The 19,154-nt window shown below is 34.6% G+C and overlaps 2 protein-coding genes across 3 annotated transcripts in view; one reads left to right on the top strand and one right to left on the bottom strand.

The window, feature by feature from the left end:
- The window catches only part of LOC138709386 (neurobeachin-like protein 1), a 686,489-nt gene that overhangs the window by 223,570 nt on the left and 443,765 nt on the right, over positions 1-19,154 (bottom strand). The gene's annotated exons all lie outside the window — the stretch shown is intronic.
- LOC138709404 (larval cuticle protein A2B-like) lies at positions 7,411-13,923 on the top strand. Its single transcript, XM_069840144.1, has 2 exons — positions 7,411-7,499; positions 13,323-13,923. Exons 1-2 carry the CDS (start codon positions 7,488-7,490, stop codon positions 13,818-13,820), a joined length of 510 nt encoding a protein of 169 aa, XP_069696245.1. The 5' UTR covers positions 7,411-7,487; the 3' UTR covers positions 13,821-13,923.

The following is a 19,154-nucleotide window of genomic DNA, read 5'->3' as shown; positions in this document are numbered from 1 at the left end:
TACAGAATAAAGTTCAACAATAAGAAGAATTCTACTCCCTCCGTTCCAAAATATGGTATAGTAACAAAGAAAACAAGTTTAATTGTTGCGCATGAGCGCACGAAATGTTTCGCTGCGTGGTATTCTGTTCAGTATTGAAGGGACTATCAGACAGTGCAGTTGTGAATGTTTCTAGTCTTCTGTATTTCACCAAACTATAATATTTTAAATAGTTCATTATGGACAGAAAGCAAATGGGCACCTGCTGTGGTGTTCCTGTTGCAGAAAATGTAACACCAACCCAATCAACTTTGAACAGGACATCTAAGCCACAATAGTCGTACAAAAACGGGTTGTAATTTATTGCAGTTTTTATGTTAATTTGTCTCTCTCAAAACAATGCTTGTTTTTTTCCTTCATTAATTTCACATAGAATGAAATGTACTTTATTTATTAGTTTTTCTTATGTTAATTTCTCATACAAATAAGTATCTACAAGATGGACTAAAGTTACAATATATTGCTGAGAACTTTAACAAATGTATACCATATTTCGGAACGGAATAAATGACATTTTTCTATACCATATTTTGGAACAGAGGGAGTATCAGTTCTATCAGAGTTTTTGACCCGATCAGAGACCGGGACATCCCAATTAGCCTTTGCACTCCTTACAAAAAAAAACAACTAACCCAGTGAAACTAATGTCTTAGGTTAATAATTACAACTACAATTGTACCGTCATGAGGATAATAGAATTATGAACAAGTGTTTTTGGAGATTAACTTCGTCTGATGAAATAGTACAAAATTAGATTACTAGGTATCTTGAAGAGTGAAACTTTCTGTTTTTACTAGTGTATTTGTTGTTTAGTCTTGTTTTGGAAGATTGTACAGAGAGAGGATATAAATGCCTGTGTAGGATGTTTGGGTACATCAATAGGCAGTACACTATTGCAGTGATTGTTTCTATTATCGCATATTATATATGACTTTACCTTGTTTACATTTAAACTGATTTCAATTTTATTAATGATTAAGATAATGGTGATCAAGTGGTGATTAAGGCAGTGATGAAGCATGGTATGCAAATTTTCATGCCGACATTTGCATTTGTGACTGAGCAAAACCATGAAAAACTTCATTCAGATTGCCCGGCAACAGGATTTGAACCCGGGATCTTCCGAAAGCGAGTGTAGTGCGTTACCACTGAACCACCTCGCTCTGTTTCAGATTTATTCTCTACACAGCAAAGTCTGAAACTGTGAGCATGACAATATTAATTACTTTGCTTCTTATAGCGCCATGTAGGCCTATGTATTGTGGACAGAATGTGCTGCTCGACTGGCCATTCTCCACGCCCGATATTACTGGTAGGTTTGCACATAAATGTCGGTTTTTATGTCAAATAATAACAGAGGTGTAACCGCACTTAGCGGACATCGTGCCCAGCTGAAGGTCGCACTTGGGGGATTGACCTCTTTCCTTTTGCAGTTTCAATCTGATGGATTTTCTCTTGAACTTGTTTTCTGTCCTAATCTATGTGACATTTTGTGGTAAAACTGCCTTGGTTGCCACTCCTTAGCCTCAAGAAGTTTTCACAAGCTTCATTGTTTGCAGTTTGGCTAACTTTTTACAAGGATATTATTTTGAAAACACTATGCAACAGGTTAACTAAGGCAGGTACTTTGAGTTCAGCTATTCATTGGAAAATGAATGAACGAATGAATGAATTAATTAATTAATTAATTAATCTATACTAATAATAAATCTGTAGCCAAAATTTTTCTGGTAATTTTCGATTTTCCATACATAATTGGTGTTAACATGTATAATTATTCATCATGAGACCGAAAATCGCTTTTATTTTCATTTTTATTTGTATGTCTGTCTGTCTCTCTGTCTGTCTGAACGTTTGTTACCCTTTCACGCGATAATGGCTGAACGGATTTCGATGAAAATTGAAATATAAATTAAGTTCGTTGTAACTTAGATTTTAGGCTATATGGCATTCAAAATACTTTACTTAAAGAGGCCTGAATTAAATAAATTAGGCTATATGGCATTCAAAATACTTTACTTAAAGGAGCCTGAATTAAATAAATCGAAATATCTCGCTTATTATTGCTTTCTGTGAAAAATGTTACATAAAAAAAAGTTTCTTTAAAAATTATTTCCGATAAGTTTTATTCCATGCAAATTTTGATAAGACTAATATTTAAGGATATACAAGACTTTTAAAATAACAATACAATACATTTTTGCCGCCGCCTCAGATTATAGCGTTGTTGTTCCTGCAGTAACTCCTATGTGCAAAATATAAAAATTTAAGTACGAAGAAAAAACACATTTATTCATTCCATGGCAATGGTACATAGGAGATCGTGAATTCTTACATTTTCGAAAGAAAGAAATATAATCACATATCATTATATATGCTGTATCACTATTTAAGTTATTTGAAGGGTTCAGAACCATAGTGGGCCAAGCGCCATTTACTGAATACGTAGAAAACAATGGTTAAAATTAAGTTATTACCATAATTCAATGGAAACATATAGCAAGTAATATAAAGTTTACGCATTAAAACTAAATTATACGTCAATCTTCATTAAACTATGGTTGCATGTAATAACAAATAAGAAACATGTTAAAGGAATTGTCATTGCACCAAATGAGTGCTCTCTGGACCAAAATGATCGCATTTTAATTATATAAATACAATTTAAATTAAGTAACATATTAAACGATTTATCCTTCTATCAAACACGAATGTTCCCTGGATCAAACGTCCTATTTTAATTATTTAATTACTTTATATTTATTTCTAACGGGTGCAGCGGAGCGCACGGGCACGGCTAGTAAATAAATAAATAAATGAATAAATAAGTGAATAAATAAATAAATGAGTGAATAAATAAATAAATGAATAAATAAATGAATAAATGAATAAATAAATAAACAAATAAATAAATAAAATCGCCAACAACGTATATTATACATACATACATACATACATACATACATACATACATACATACATACATACATACATACATACATACATACATACACATCCATTCTTTCAATAATTCGTTCGTATTTTATTCACAACTAAGCCGAAAGACAAATGGCAATAGTAAAAATAACTAGGGACAAATATCCAATTGCAAATAGACGCACAGGCAACAAGATTACATTGGAAGAAGAAGAAGAAGAAGAAGAAGAAGAAGAAGAAGAAGAAGAAGAAGAAGAAGAAGAAGAAGATTCACAACGCAATATAATGCAATAATACAAATCGAATTCTATTTCCAGAGATTGTTCTACAAAGGTGCAATAAATGAGTTCCATTTCTGAACAAGTATAGGGGAGAGTCGGGTAGTATCGGACATCGGGTAATATCGGACAGTGCGTTTCTTTCATCTACCACCATACGGTAGTACCTGAATGACATGGTTACGTTTCTCTATGCGACATCACAGAAACGTAACCATGTCAATCAGGTACTATCATCGTGTGGTAGATGAAAGAAACTCACTGTCCGATACTACCCGATTCTCCCCCTAAAGGATTCATTTATCCTACACAGCACAACAGAATAGTGTTCTTTTACGAAGTGAAGAATGTTTTCTAGATTATGAGATTTCGATTACCGTACATGTTAAATTTGCTCTTTACTAGAATTTGGATGTCGTAAGAAAGCGAGTGAAGGTCGTTGCCTCGATAGATAATTTTCGCCCAGTTGCCGTTCTGACATCACAAGTTGTCGTGAAATGTATTTGATCTTCGACTAGCTAGCTCAATACTTGTGCCGATTTTCCTGCGTAACTAAAGTAACGTACCTAGAGGTATTTTCTCTGTAATAGTTCAATAACACAGTACAACTGATAATAATAATAATAATAATAATAATAATAATAATAATAATAATAAAATCAGAGGCACAACCGCCCTCTTTGGGCAACAGCCTTCCTTTGAAGTTTCTGCCAGGCTTCTCTATTTCATGTCAATGCTCGCCAATTTATACCTTTTTTTTTTACTCGATTATTTATCGACGCTGTACAACTAACCTTACTTCCATACACTATGGGCCTGCATACTTACTTACTTACTGGCTTTTAACAAACCCGAAGGTTCATTGCCGCCCTCACATAAGCCCGCCATTAGTCCCTATTCTGAGCAAGATCAATCCAGTCTCTGTCATCATATCCCACCTCCCTCAAATCCATTTTAATATTATCTTCCCATCTACGTCTCGGCCTTCCCTCTGGCCTCCCAACTAACACTCTATATGCATTTCTGGATTCGCCCATACGTGCTACATGCCCTGCCCATCTCAAACGTCTGGATTTAATGTTCCTAATTATGTCAGGTGAAGAATACAATGCGTGCAGTTCTGCGTTGTGTAACTTTCTCCATTCTCCTGAAATTCATCCCTTTTAGCCCTAAATATTTTCCTAAGCACGTTATTCTTAAACACCCTTAACCTATGTTCCTCTCTCAAAGTGAGAGTCCAAGTTTCACAACCATAAAGAACAACCGGTAATATAACTGTTTTATGAATTCTAACTTTCAGATATTTTGACAGCAGACTGGATGATAAAAACTTCTCAACCGAATAATAACACGCATTTCCCATATTTATTCTGTGTTTAATTTCCTCCCGAGTATCATTTATATTTGTTACTGTTGCTTCCAGGTATTTGAATTTTTCCACTTCTTCAAAGGATAAATTTCCAATTTTTATATTTCCATTTCCTACAATATTCTCGTCACGAGACATAATCATATAGGCGTACTTTGTCTTTTTGGGATTTACTTCCAAACCTATCGCTTTACTTGCTTCCAGTAAAATTCCCGTGTTTTCTCTAATCGTTTGTGGATTTTCTCCTAACATATTCACGTCATCCGCATAGACAAGCAGCTGATGTAACCCGTTCAATTCCAAATCCTCTCTGTTATCCTGGACTTTCCTAATGGCATACTCTAGAGCAAAGTTAAAAAGTAAAGGTGATAGTGCATCTCCTTGCTTTAGCCCACAGTGAATTGGAAACGCATCTGACAGAAACTGACTGGGCCTGCATACGGTCCCTAATTATGACAATAAGATTCCCACTGCAAGAAGAGAAAACTATGAATGATTGAGAAAATCTTATTAAAAACAGCAAAGTACCTTAAGCCGGTAAGGAATCATTCTTTATTTAACGTCCTTCTTAAACCACAATCGCTACTTATACTTGACGAAAAATATGATTCCGTGGTAAACAAGCAAAACAAAATTAGAACCTGTGATTCAATACGGTGTCAAAAGACTGACGTCATTGTTTCCGAGATCGTGCCAGAAATCACTTTCCTGATGATCTATAATTATAATTTGTTTCGGATATCTGGAGCCAGGCAAGATGCCTCTGCCTGTATTCGTTGAGAAGGTACTAGGTCGCTTGACGAGACAGAAATACTTGGAGAATGTTTTCTTCATAATTGTATTGTCCATTATAACTTTAACGAAATAAGCCAGATATAGGTCTAAGTATAGGCCCAATTCGATTTTAAATTAGAACTTGCCTAATAATAAAACTACATAAAGTGTTGTCAGACATAAAAAATAATAATAATTTAGAATTTATTTGCTGTTTCCTTTTACAGAGGAAGCTACAAATTGATGTTGTTTTTATAAAATAAATCCACAAAAAAGATTGTGTACAGAATTTGGTCACAATATATCAATCAATGGGTAATGACAAAAAAAAATAATAACGAACGGAAAAATGTTTCGAAAGATTGTACTTTTTTTCTAAGTATGACACCAAGAAATTAAAAAAATACTCCCTATAACAAAATAAAAAATTGAAAACCCCTATTTAATCTAGACCTCGGATTTTATGTTAAATCCCTTATTTTGTATGGATAAACTAAAACTAGCTAAATATCTTCACATTTTATAAAAATATGAACGTTTGAAAGTATGTTGCCTAAAAATGTCTATTTTGCCCATTGAGACCTATTTTTAAGGTTTGAGAATCTATAATTGCCTATTTCTACTTGTTACTTACATATTTTTAAATTTTCGTGTAGCAGTGAAAGAAGAAGTTTTGAATGTCATGGGGTGGGTTTGGTTCAAATATCCTGTAATAGTTTGGTTGTAGAAATGAAGAAATTCCTGGAAGGTGTCTGTTTTGTTGAGCACTTGAGCAGACAGTGAGAATCATATGATATTTCCATGCAGATATTCTGCGTCATCATATGATGAAAGATGAGTGGAATGGAGAAAAATTCTCTCCGGCACCGGGATTTGAACCGGGGTTTTCATCTCTACGTGCTGAAGCTCTATCCACTAAGCCACACCGGATTGCCATCCCGATGTCGGAACGAATACTCTCAGAATATCTGCTTGGAAATTTCATATGTACTTCGGTACATCATAATAATATATGATATGCGAAAAATAATCACATCGTGATTTAAGACGGCCTTATTTCGTCGGATCCCGGCCACTTAATCACTCTTAACGAGTGCACCTCTGCGCATGTGTGGACATTGTGCCACTGTCATACATCTATGACGCAGTGCATGAGGATAGGCCAAGAGGTGGAACTTAAACTGAGAGGATTTGATCCGACATCGGGATGGGAATCCGGTGTGGCTTAGTGGATAGAGCGTCAGCACGTAGAGGAGAAAACCCGGGTTCAGATCCCGGTGCCGGAGAGGATTTTTCTCCTTTCCACTCATCTTTCATCATATGGGAAATATTGCTAGATTTAAATATGCATCCATTGCTTCCGTATCATTTTCTCTTACAAAAAGAAAAGGCAAAGTTTCACAATAGAGAAAGACGTTATGCATTTCAATGCCAATTATGAATAATGTGTTAATTGTAAATTCATTGGTAAATTAATTAATTTAATTGTAATATGAGCACTTATGTATTAGCAGCTTTAGAGCAATGAGGTCGATGAATTCATTAAAAATTACATACAGGTATTCATAATATAAGACTTACAAAAACAGAGTTTTTTTTAATTAATTACATTTTTATAGTTACCGGTATTATATTCCGTGTGGATAAAATTACATCTTAGCTGCATTAAATAGTATTTTTAGCTGCTTGAAATTGTAATTTTACGTACCTAAATCTATGTTTAATGTCTATTTTTATAAATTCAAGGCTATTATAGGTGTCACAAAAAGTTAGTTTTCTAAGTGTCTAAAAATTCCAGTCAATAATAAAACATTTAACACGACAGTCCCACGAAACGGTAGTATTTCCAAAAATACGATATTGCAAAAAAAAATTTGAGTAAAATATTTCAGAGGTTCCGAAACACTTCACACATAATGCGATATTAAAAATTGCGAAAATACTACTGTTGGCAGATACCTGTTGCCAAATGAGGTGACAGAACAAGTGCGTGTGACCCAAGGCGTGGTCAGCGCCGGACAAAAGCCTGGGCTATATAAGCAACGGGCGCGCCACAGGGCTACTCACAGTTCACCATCAGCACCACCGTCATGGCTTTCAAGGTGAGAATACAGTGATACCGTGAAATACTGCAACGTGGAGGCGGCGAATCGAGAAAGTTTCTTACTTCCAGTGTCAGAGCTAGTTTTGTCAAACTGCAATTGGACGGCGTTACGCAACAATAGACCAACCGACAATTTGAAAAAAATTGAGATATTTGCACAAAATAACCTGTTGTTAACTGGATTATTTAACTCGGGAAAAAATCAAGAATGCGATATCAGCATTTTGCTGCTATTTATAAGCAAAATTCGTTTATTGCATAAAATTTATTTATTCACTAGCCGTACCCGTGAGCTCCGCTGCACCCGTTAGAAATAAATATAAAGTAATTACATAATAAAATAGGACATTTGATCCAGGGAACATTCGTGTTTGATAGAAGGATAAATCGTTTATTATGTTGCTTAATTTAAATTGTATTAAACAAATTAAAATGCGATCAATTTGATCCAGAGACAACTCATTTGGTCATAAAAATTATTTTAGGAAATACATGAAACGAATGCCTATCAAGTTTTCTGTGCATAAGAAGCTATTTTAATCTTACCTGTCCTCGATTCACTCAGAAGTTACTGTAATAACATTATAGCATTATGCCCATCTAGAGAAACTACACTTTGCAATGGTGAATTAATAATTAATTATACAAATCGGTTAATTTAGCTTCCGATATTACTTCATACAAACACAGAAACATTCTCTGTAGGCTATGTTTTATAGCTTTCGATTGTTTGTCAAAGGCCCCTTATAGACGAAGTCATTTGTTTTTTATTTCATTACACCGCCTTAGATGGCGTTGTTATTGAAATTTTGAAACTCATTTATCTCATTAAATATCAGTCCTATCAAAATTTTGCATGGAATAAAACTTATCGGAAATTATTTTTAAAGAAACTTTTGTTATGTAATATTTTTCATGAAAATTAATAATAAGGGAGATATTTCGATTTATTTAATTCAAGCCCCTTATAATCCCCCGTTTAAATAAAATATTTTGAATGCCATATAGCCTAAATTCTAAGTTACAACGAACGTAATTTATATTCCAATTTTCATATAAATCGGTTCAGCCATTATCACGTGAAAAGGTAACAAACATCCAGACAGACAGACATACAAAAATTTCAAAACAGCGATTTTCGGTTTCAGGGCGGTTAATTATATATGTTAGGACCAATTATTTTTGGAAAATCGAAAATTACCAGAAAAATTTCGGCTACAGATTTATTATTAGTATAGATTTTGCTTTGCAATATTAAATCAACCGCTAGTCTATTATTAAAAATCAGTTAGCCTTTTTTTAGTATTATTTGTGCTATTTTCTGTAATAATATTAATGTTACAATACTTCTTGCATAAATTGTTTAATAAAAACCAGATTTATTTCAATGGTCAGTATCTCGAAAACAGGTTTTTGGCGGTTGGTCTCTTATTGCGGAACTCCGTTCAATTATTTTAGAACAAAAACTTATATGCCATCATCATCATCATCATCATCATCATCATCATCATCATCATCATCATCATCATCATCATCCTGACGGATGAGGCTCAAGAGTTTCTCCTGGTTCTAAACTATCATTACAACTTTTGCTAAAGTTTAAATCGTTATTTCTCCTTCGGATTTAAAATCATTACAATTTTTTTTTTTTAAGTTTTTCTTTTCATTCTTATTATGCGCTCATTTCAGTTGGGTCTATATCCCTAATTAAGTCACAAAAACTTTAGACTCTTAATTCATTCCTTACTGCATTATACTTCTCATCTAATAGCCTCGGGTAGCCCTTATAAAACACATTTACAATCCATGTCTGACAGCAATAGGCTCAGATCGATATCGGAATTACTATTTCGTCAGTGAATATTAAGAATGTTTTCTCTAATATATTTTAAAGTAGTGCTCTTGAAGTGTCATTCAAACATATAAATTTATTACTCTTCAAATTTAAATCTCCGTTTTCGCAATAGCTGTATTCGCTTTCTGAAAAGTTAAGAGGCCATTAGTTTATTATAACATTTATTTTTGTCCAGAAAGTATGCTGCTTATAAGAGCTATTTTATTAGTCATTGCTGAAGTGTCCATGATACATATTTCTTCTATATCGCGAGGATGAGAAACAATATGTATCCTAGATTTTAATTTAATGAGTAGGGCCTATTTAAGTTCAAAATAAATTATTACACTAGGTCCATGATATAACGATATTCGTGCATGTGAAGGGTAATATAAACTAAGTATGAGAGAAATCTACTCGAAGTAGCATTTCACAGATTTCAAGGATCTACCGATAACAGAACATGAATAAAATTTCTCTAGTTGAAAACCAGTAGGTGATAATGTTTAGTCAAATATGATCACCCAAACACATTTATTTACTTAAATCCATTAAGCTGGCGACTCAGTGGTAATCTTTGCGGCCAGTAACAAATCAGATTCAGCCTGCATTCGTCTGTGTTGATTTACGAGATCACACAACAAATACATGAGTGTTCAGTTTGGTGCGACATTTCTACAATATTACCGATGGAAAATACAGCTTAGCTGGTTGATTGCTCATATACAGGGTGATTCACGAGGATTTACCGGCTGAGCAAAAAAATGTCATATAAGCATTTATCCTAATCTCAATATTTTCAGAGTTACATTAATTTGAAGTTGTTAGTATAATGCCTTTTTCCTTTAGTTTTAAAGGTAAAAGAATATTACAAATAAAGAATGAACTATTCAGAAGTATAATTTCTTTAATTGGCTAGTATTCTGAAGCTAAAAATATGTTGTTAATTGCTTTGTACAGAGTTTGTGTTTCAATTTTTAACTAAAAGTTACATTATTCTTACGCACTTATCACAAAAATTGTTACAAATCATACGACTTTAGGAACTTGAGTCTTTATAGTTTAATTATGTATCCTAATGCACAGGCTTGAAGAATTTACAAGAGTGGCGTGATTAGTAACAATTGTGTGATAAATGCGTAAAAAATGTAATTTTGTAGTTAAAAATCGAAAAAAAAAATTCTGTACGAAGCAATTACGGAATTCACAAAACATTTTCAGCTTGAGAATACTAGCTAATTAAAGAAATGATACTCCTAAATAGTTCATTCTTTTCCTGTGATATTATTTTACCTTTAAAACTAAAGAATAATGGTATTATACAAATAACTCAAATTAATGTAACTCTGAAAATACTGAGATTAGGACACATGTTTATATGACTTTTTCGCTCAGAATTAATTCAGAAATAAGCTCCGTAAGTGACGGTAAATTCTCGTGAACCACTCTGTATATATTTTGGTCAACATTTATTTAGCTGTGAGATTATCAGGAAAGGATATGGAACATGTAGGCTCATAATCCCACACGTTCTAAATTAGTAGTACATTATATTGAGATAGGTGTCGAATGACTGTGTTACATGTAGCTACTTTTACCAACTAGAAAAGACGTGATCGCACGTGAATTAATCACAAAAAGAGGATTCTAAAGCTCGTAACGAAAGAAAATTTCGTTAAATGTCAAGTTCAGGTCCATGATTCTGCCTCTACGTGTATATATTTTTAAGAAAACTTAATTATTCGTTTGACTTCTTACCTGCATAGAATTTGAATATATTTCTCACCAATATCTAGAACCAAGGTGAAAATCGGAAAATTCAAAAGTGTTTAGGAAAAGATTCCTTATATAGCAAAAGCGAAGCTTTGTTAGGATTTTGAAATTTATTGCATATGTGAATTCGCAAATAAATTAATTTAAATATCGCAAATCCATAGCATATAACCATGTACTGATGCAAAGACGAACAAATTCTTTCTATAGTAGCACGAAATATAGCGGAATCTAGACAGTAGAAGAAAGCCTAGTGCGTAATATAGCACTTCAGTTGTCGTCCCCCATAATACGTCTTTCGAAAAATTCACTTATATAAAGATGATTAATTACAATGAATATTACATTAAATTTGGATCACTGAAGATGAGAGAAGCATGGATTGACCTATAAATTTATTATCGGAATCTTTGCATAAAGTACTATGAAAAGAGCTATGTGTAATTTATTATCGGAATCTTTGCATAAAGTACTACGAAAAGAGCTATGTGTAATTTATTATCGGAATCTTTCCATAAAGTACTACGAAAAGAGCTATGTGTAATTTATTGTCGGAATCTTTGCATAAAGTACTACGAAAAGAGCTATGAGTAATTTATTATCGGAATCCCTACTTTAAAGCATAACGGAAAGAGGTCAGAGTTATGTGATAGGTATTAGATTACGTACATTCTCCGTTTTCTCCCCTCAAAATTCGCTTAAGTCACTTCAAAGGAACGGCGGAAAACGGAGACAGGTGGTCAACAAGCCTGGAGCTCACATGGATTCTTCCTCACGGTTCCAAATTCCCTTGCAAGGACGCGTGATAGCTTACTTTTAATTCTTTTTCGTCCAATTTCGCCTTCTAATCATAATGTTCATCATCAACAGCAGCAGATGAGAGTTCTCCACTTGCAGAAACTACTTTTGTCACTATCACTATCACTTTACGTAATTTAGTCCCCAAAAATATCCATTACAATATCAATAGTCTGATTAGTGTAACATGTAACTAGTCGGCGATGTATACAATGGAGGGGGAAAGGAACTGGCCACTCCACTTCATTATCTCCTGGCTTAGTTTCCTCATGAGTGATGCCTTATAGTGTTACTTCTAAAGTTGAGACCTGTCGTCGGACAGTTGACTAAACAACAACCAAACCATAATGAAGATACTGAGAAAAAACCCACCGCCCCCAAACAGCTTTGTCTATAACAAATTTCAGAACACATTCCGGACATCGAACTTCGCCCCCTTTCGTAAAAGTTTCTGTTAATTAAGATATCGCTTGGTTTAGCAACAACGATTTGTCCTTATAGGTCATTCTTTATCTCGTAAAACCTACCTGCACGTGAGGGAAAACAGAAAGCGCACTGAAAAGCTTCACTTCCTTGCTATAATTCCACTCGCAGCTACTATCCGCCCGAGTGGGTATGTAGCATCTCGGTCCCCCCCCCCCACAACTGTTTCTGCTGGCCACTCTGTAAAGACTTGTGTGGCTGGCGTCCTAGCTATTTCCTGAAAACATTTGATTTTCAGAATCTGACTTCTATTTAATATCATAAAACAGTTTAAAATAACTTAAAGAAAAGGGACCGGTTAAATAAGTAACTATAATGTGATTTCCCCCTGTTTCGATGACCCTTTGACATAACCACTCGGATGGACAGTGAGCTAGCCATAAGGTTCTTACTATAAGCTAAGGAGCACGCCTGCATTTAGTTTCACGCCATAACGAATGACCGAATAACAGACGAATAATAATTATGAAGTTAAGAATTTCAAATTAAGTTTTCAAGAATCTAGAACGGGCCTGCAGAACTGTAGCTCTTGAGAGCGACTGTTTTCCTCCCCTCTTTTATCCCACCCACCTTTTCTACCTGTGCGGTTACGGCGTTCTAGTTACGCTCGTCTGCATCAACATTCATTCTCGGGGCGGAATTCGATCATCCCCAATAGAAGTGGAGTGAGGCTGACGTCATAGTTCCCCTACTTTGCGAGTTCTGCAGGTCTGATCTAGAAGAAGCTTTGTGGACTTGGTATCCGTCTCCATGTTACCATTATGAACTAAGATACGTAAAATTTACTTATTGCATTCAACAATACTCTCCGAAAAATACATATTCTGAATAAATAAAAGAAGCCAAACTGCAACAGTCTGCTCTCTCATTCACTTCAATAAATGAAACATCTATCTGTTCCCGATGTTTAAGTATTTTATCTTTTGCTCGCAGCTCATCGTTCTTGCCGCCCTTGTGGCTGTGTCTCAAGCTGGATACCTCGGCGCTCCCGCCGTCGTGGCACCTGCCGCCCCCTTGGCTTATGGCGCTTACGCCGCCCCCGTTGCCAAGGCAATCGCTCCCGTAGCCGTCGACACCGACTACGATCCCCATCCTCAGTACAGCTACGCTTACGACATCCAGGACGCTCTGACCGGTGACGCCAAGAGCCAGCAGGAATCTCGCGACGGAGACGTCGTCCAGGGCAGCTACAGCCTTGTGGAGCCCGACGGCACTGTGCGCACCGTCGAGTACACCGCTGATCCCGTCAACGGATTCAACGCCGTCGTACATAAGACACCCCTCGCTGCTCCCGTCGCTAAGGTTGCTGTCGCCGCCCCCGTTGCCCATGTAGCCGCACCCTTCGCTCATGTAGCCGCCCCCGTCGCTAAGGTCGCTGCCCCCTTCGCATACGGAGGTCTGGGCTATGCTGCTCGCCCCTACTACGGTTAGACACCACTTTTCCATTCCCATAATCACTCATTCATCCTTCTGATGTGCGTATGATTGTATGTAGCTATATTTAAATACAATAAATTTTATAACAATCGTACAATACGTTTTTCTTTTCAGAAGATTTATTCTTCTGGGGTAATATGAGGTTGTAGCCCACAGTTATCCCGTTAACACATTTTCCTAAACCTTTCCTAGTACAGTGTTCGAAAAACGTTTTGTCGTACAGATACTTTTATAAGTCCCAGAAAGGAGTCAGTGCGCATGATTAGAGGACGAGCGACCTGGTTCATAAGAGAACGACTAGTTGAGGTAATAACATTAGTTTTGTTTCATTGTATGTTTGATCATGCGCACTACCTCATTTCTGTGACAAAGTATCTGTGCGTCAAAACGTTTTTCTAAGACTGTACATGCAAGTCTTATCCACTATAGTATGAACTAATTCTTTTTTAATTCACTGATAAATGTTCTTAAACAATAACGTGATATATTTTAATATCTACAGGAGAATCTAATTCCAGAAGAATACAATTACCATTTTCCCTGCACATTAGTTTTTAGTCTATTTCTAGGATGTGATCAAAATGTCCTAGAGATGGAATACTTCTTCAAAATGACATTTATGGGTATCAACCAACTTAATTGAGGAATTAGGAAAATCATATGTTATAAGGAAAGAATATCGAACAAAAATGTAAATGTTAGCAGAGTGGGTAATAATAATAAGTTTTATATGTAGAACGAAATTTATGTCGATGAAGTAAAAAGAACTCCTGCGGAACAAAATTCTGGCACACCGGCGACGCTGATATAATCTCTGCAGTACCGAGCGTCGTTAAATAAACCATAATTTAAATTTAAAAGAAATAAAATAGTTACAATAGTTTGCTCTGTCACCTTCAATAAATATTACTAAGACTTAATTGAAACTCCGTTCACTATGAATGTTAATACAGCATATTCAAATACGGATATTTCACAATTTTCTTTGTTGCTGTCAAAGTAAGAGATTCGTGTTATCAATGAAAGTATAAATGTCATACAGACACTGATAATTTTAAATTAGAAGCATTGGACAATTGTTCTGAAGAGCTGTAGCTTGGACTTTTTCCATTGACAGTGAAGTACATAAAAGCAACTTTATAAGATCCGACCTAATTATTTTATTTTTTAAGTGAGAAGGGTATGCTATTTATTAAGGTCGTTACAAATGGTTGAAAGCATGTAAATTATCCAAGGTATATCTAATCTCCGAAAATTATTACTATAGGCCTATACTTCACTGGAAATGAAAAAAAAAAATTCAACCTACAGTTATTTTGACTACTGATAGTGCATTATGTATCACGTAAAATGTAACTTCTGCGAAAAGTTATAGAAAATAATGGATATATTTGCCCTTAAATTTCAAGTAGGCAACGCTCAAATGCATTTAATATTATATAGAAACAAATATTATCAATATTTTAAACTGAAACACAACATCTACTTATTAACTACAGGTACTTTCTAATTCTGAAACCATGCTCCTTCATATACCGCATTAAAACATACAAACAGTAGTATATTAATAATAATTGCATCAATATAATCAATAATGTAGGCGTAAATGTAAATACATTTCATTTCTCAAGATAAAAATGTTAGTAGACAAAAATACAACCAAGAAATGACAATAATACTTTAAATATAACAAAATAATCTGTAATATCTAATAGGTTACGTCCATTTTCTGCTTTCTTTTCTTTCAACTTTTATCCACGTTCCTTCAATGGAACAGCCACAAACTGAGACATAGTGGCCTACCCGGCTTGGAGCTCACATAATTCTTTCCCATATATCCGAATGCTAGGACGCGCGCTCGAGTACCTTTTCCTTTATTTTCCACTATAACTTACTTATTTGATTTTCTGTGATTTAATTTGGTAAGACCAGCTGTGGTATTTCTTTCTCTACTCGACTAGATCGATATTTTAAGAAACAAAGTATTACGTCACAAATATGTCGCCTGGAATCTATAATTTTTACATGACGATTTATGTCTTCCTCGCAAGAATTTTGAAGATATAGTCGATATATTTTTAATTATAAATAGGGTTATGCTTAAGGAAGAAATATCTAAATTAATTTTTGTGTTTTAAAAATACTCTAGCTTATTCTTTGCAAGTATTTATTACATTACACATGCATCACTGTCGGAAGAATGGCTGATATGCAATGTATGTAATAAAATCCATGCACCATGTATAGGTCCTACTTCATGCGAAAACCACATTAATACAGCGAATCCAAAAAATACGTATGTACGTCTACGAACACTTCAAAATCGAGATTTTACAGCATATCAATATTTTATGTTTACAAGACATATGATGAAAAAGTAAAAATGATTTTAATATGTACAAGAACCGTTTTGTGTTAGAGAGGAATCTAAATTGCCACCGGTGCGGTGCAACGGATTTTAGCCACGTACATACCTGGATAGCATAATGTTTTTGAGCCACTTATCCTCCATTTGTTTGGAATTTAGGCTACTTCATTAAAGATAGGGAAGAGGCTTGCAGAAACATTTTATTTTGTTACGCTGACAGTAAAGTTAAATAATTTCCCGTTCCACTTATTAAATCCGTCTAATAAGGTAAATCAAGTTACAGTGGAGTCCCAAATTAATGTACTCAGCATACAGTATAAATAGTAAAATTTCTCTTTTCTATTTGAGGTTATGATCACATTAAATATAAAAATGTTTCGAGTACATTTTTGTAGTATGCCAAGGGTATGAAGCGTTATTGTTGATTTTGCAGGAATGAAATGCTATAGTGCATTCTTGGTAATTTATTCATTTATTCAATTTACGTGGAATTATTCCAATATTGCGAAAAATATAGAGCATTTTGTTTTTTTAATAGCTTCTAATAAACTTATAAAGGCAAACATAGGTTTGATTATATTGCAATAGATTAGAGGAAATTAAATTTAAAATGTTTTAAAATCTATATGGCCTTCCAATTGCAAACCGCCCTCATTGAAGGAGTGGGGAAAGGTCTTGATCTCACTCTAAGAAATATATATATATATATATATATATATATATATATAGAAAATTGTCCATATATACATCTTGATTGCACAACTTTAATACTATATCACTTCGGAATATGTATAGGTATATGTCTTTCTCGTGTTCTGAAGAAGGCCCATAATAGGCCGAAACATGTTAATCAGGTACGATAGAATTTAACACGAGAAAGACATATATACATATTCCGAAGAAAATTGTCACACTCCTCCAGCACTGTGAATAAACCGAACGAGAAATTACGTACTGTGATGGAAGAAGTGTCCCAATTTTGAATTAAGAAATCCAAATACAAAAATTACAACATATAAAGCTATAATCACACAGGAAATGAAAATGTGGCCGGAAACGAATAACAAGTCCACGAACTGATAGAAAAATTCGACAATTCACTTTGGAAAACACAAGAAGTCCAAAAAGAGTAATCAAGAAGATTCTAGAGCAAAATGGAGAAGCAGTTTCTACTCTAACTTTACAGAGGAGACTACAGGGGATATGTACATTGCTGTCGACCTTTAAAGAAAGTCAAGTTGAGTGACGCGATAAAACAAACTATCGCAATAGACCAAAAAGTACTAAGAATTGGAAGACTGGAATAAGGTATGCACTCATGTGAAATTGTTACTAGAGGCACTACCAACTCAAACATCCTACCGAACAAAAATAACTAGTTGTAAAGTCAAACAGAAGTGATTAAATTGTATGGATATATCGGTTTTTATTTTTTTTTCTACGTTTAAATTTTGATTAAATTTTTTTATTGGCCCACTTTTTATATGTTGATTATTTAATTATTCAACGTATAAAAATGGGTTAACAATAAAAAAAATTAAAATTAAAATTTAATTTTTATTGTTGATCCATTTTTTTCATATGTTGATTATTATTTAATTATTGCCTATAACAAAGTTTTGTAACAGCAAGAATTGAACTCTTGTACTCTGTACGTTGCGCGCTTTTCTGTATTAATATTGTTAGTACTATTATTATTATTATTATTATTATTATTATTATTATTATTATTCTCATGGTCAGCTGATCTCGAGTAAACAAAATCCCGGCTGAAATTCATCGAGTCCATTTGCATAATGAACTCCAAATCTTTGTTATATCTGTCATCTTTTTCCTCATACAAATAGAAAAAATCAGAAACAATACGATGAAAAAGTGATGGAACGGAGAAAAATTCTCTCCGGCGCCGGGATTTGAACCCGGGTTTTCAGCTCTACGTGCTGATGCTTTATCCACTAAGCCACGCCGGATACAACCCCGACGCCGGTTAGAATCGTCTCAGATTAAGCTCCATCTCTTGGGTTCCCTTTAATGGCCGCCCTCTGCACTACGTCATTGATGTCTATGAACGCAGGACCGAAGTCCATACATGTGTTGAGGTGCACTCGAATGAGTGACTGGTTGGCCGGGATCCGACGGTTTAGGCGCCGTCTTAAATCACAAAGTGATTTATTACGCATATCATATATATTTTGATGTACCGAAGTACATATGATATTTCCATGCAGATATTCTGCGTCATCATATGATGAAAGAGTGATGGAACGGAGAAAAATTCTCTCCGGCGCCGGGATTTGAACCCGGGTTTTCAGCTCTACGTGCTGATGCTTTATCCACTAAGCCACGCCGGATACAACCCCGACGCCGGTTAGAATCGTCTCAGATTTTTCTCCGTTCCATCACTCTTTCATCATATGATGACGCAGAATATCTGCATGGAAATATCATATGTACTTCGGTACATCAAAATATATAAAAAAAAAATATATATATATATATATATATATATATATATATATATATATATATATATATACAGAAACAATACGTATGCGTTTTGTGTAATTACTTTTTCACCTCACTTTCATGAAGTAATTTGTGCAGTTAAAACAGCCATCAGATCAATTAGACTCTCTCTCAATCAACATATTGAAAATTTTATCACTCGACTATTTACGACATCTGCATGGAAAACAAAAAGGCTACAAAAAATAAAAGCGATAAACCAAGATACAGTACAGTAGAATCCCACTTATCAATCACTCTATTAACCGAATGGTGTATTAACCACCTGTCTTTCTCTCGCTTTTTTTTTCTGCAGAAATATATGAAGTACTGTACATTGTATTAACACGTTATTTCTTTTCTAGAGGGGGTTATTACAAGCTTTTTGCCTTACACAGTATGGTCTACTGTTCGAATTGTGGTACTGTATATAACTTCTGTATGAAATGTTTTCT

This window comes from Periplaneta americana, chromosome 11 (assembly GCF_040183065.1).
Source record: "Periplaneta americana isolate PAMFEO1 chromosome 11, P.americana_PAMFEO1_priV1, whole genome shotgun sequence".
Classification (NCBI taxonomy): Eukaryota; Metazoa; Arthropoda; class Insecta; order Blattodea; family Blattidae; genus Periplaneta; species Periplaneta americana.
Note: the sequence above shows the minus strand (reverse complement) of the source record. Positions and strands in the feature narration are given on the sequence as shown.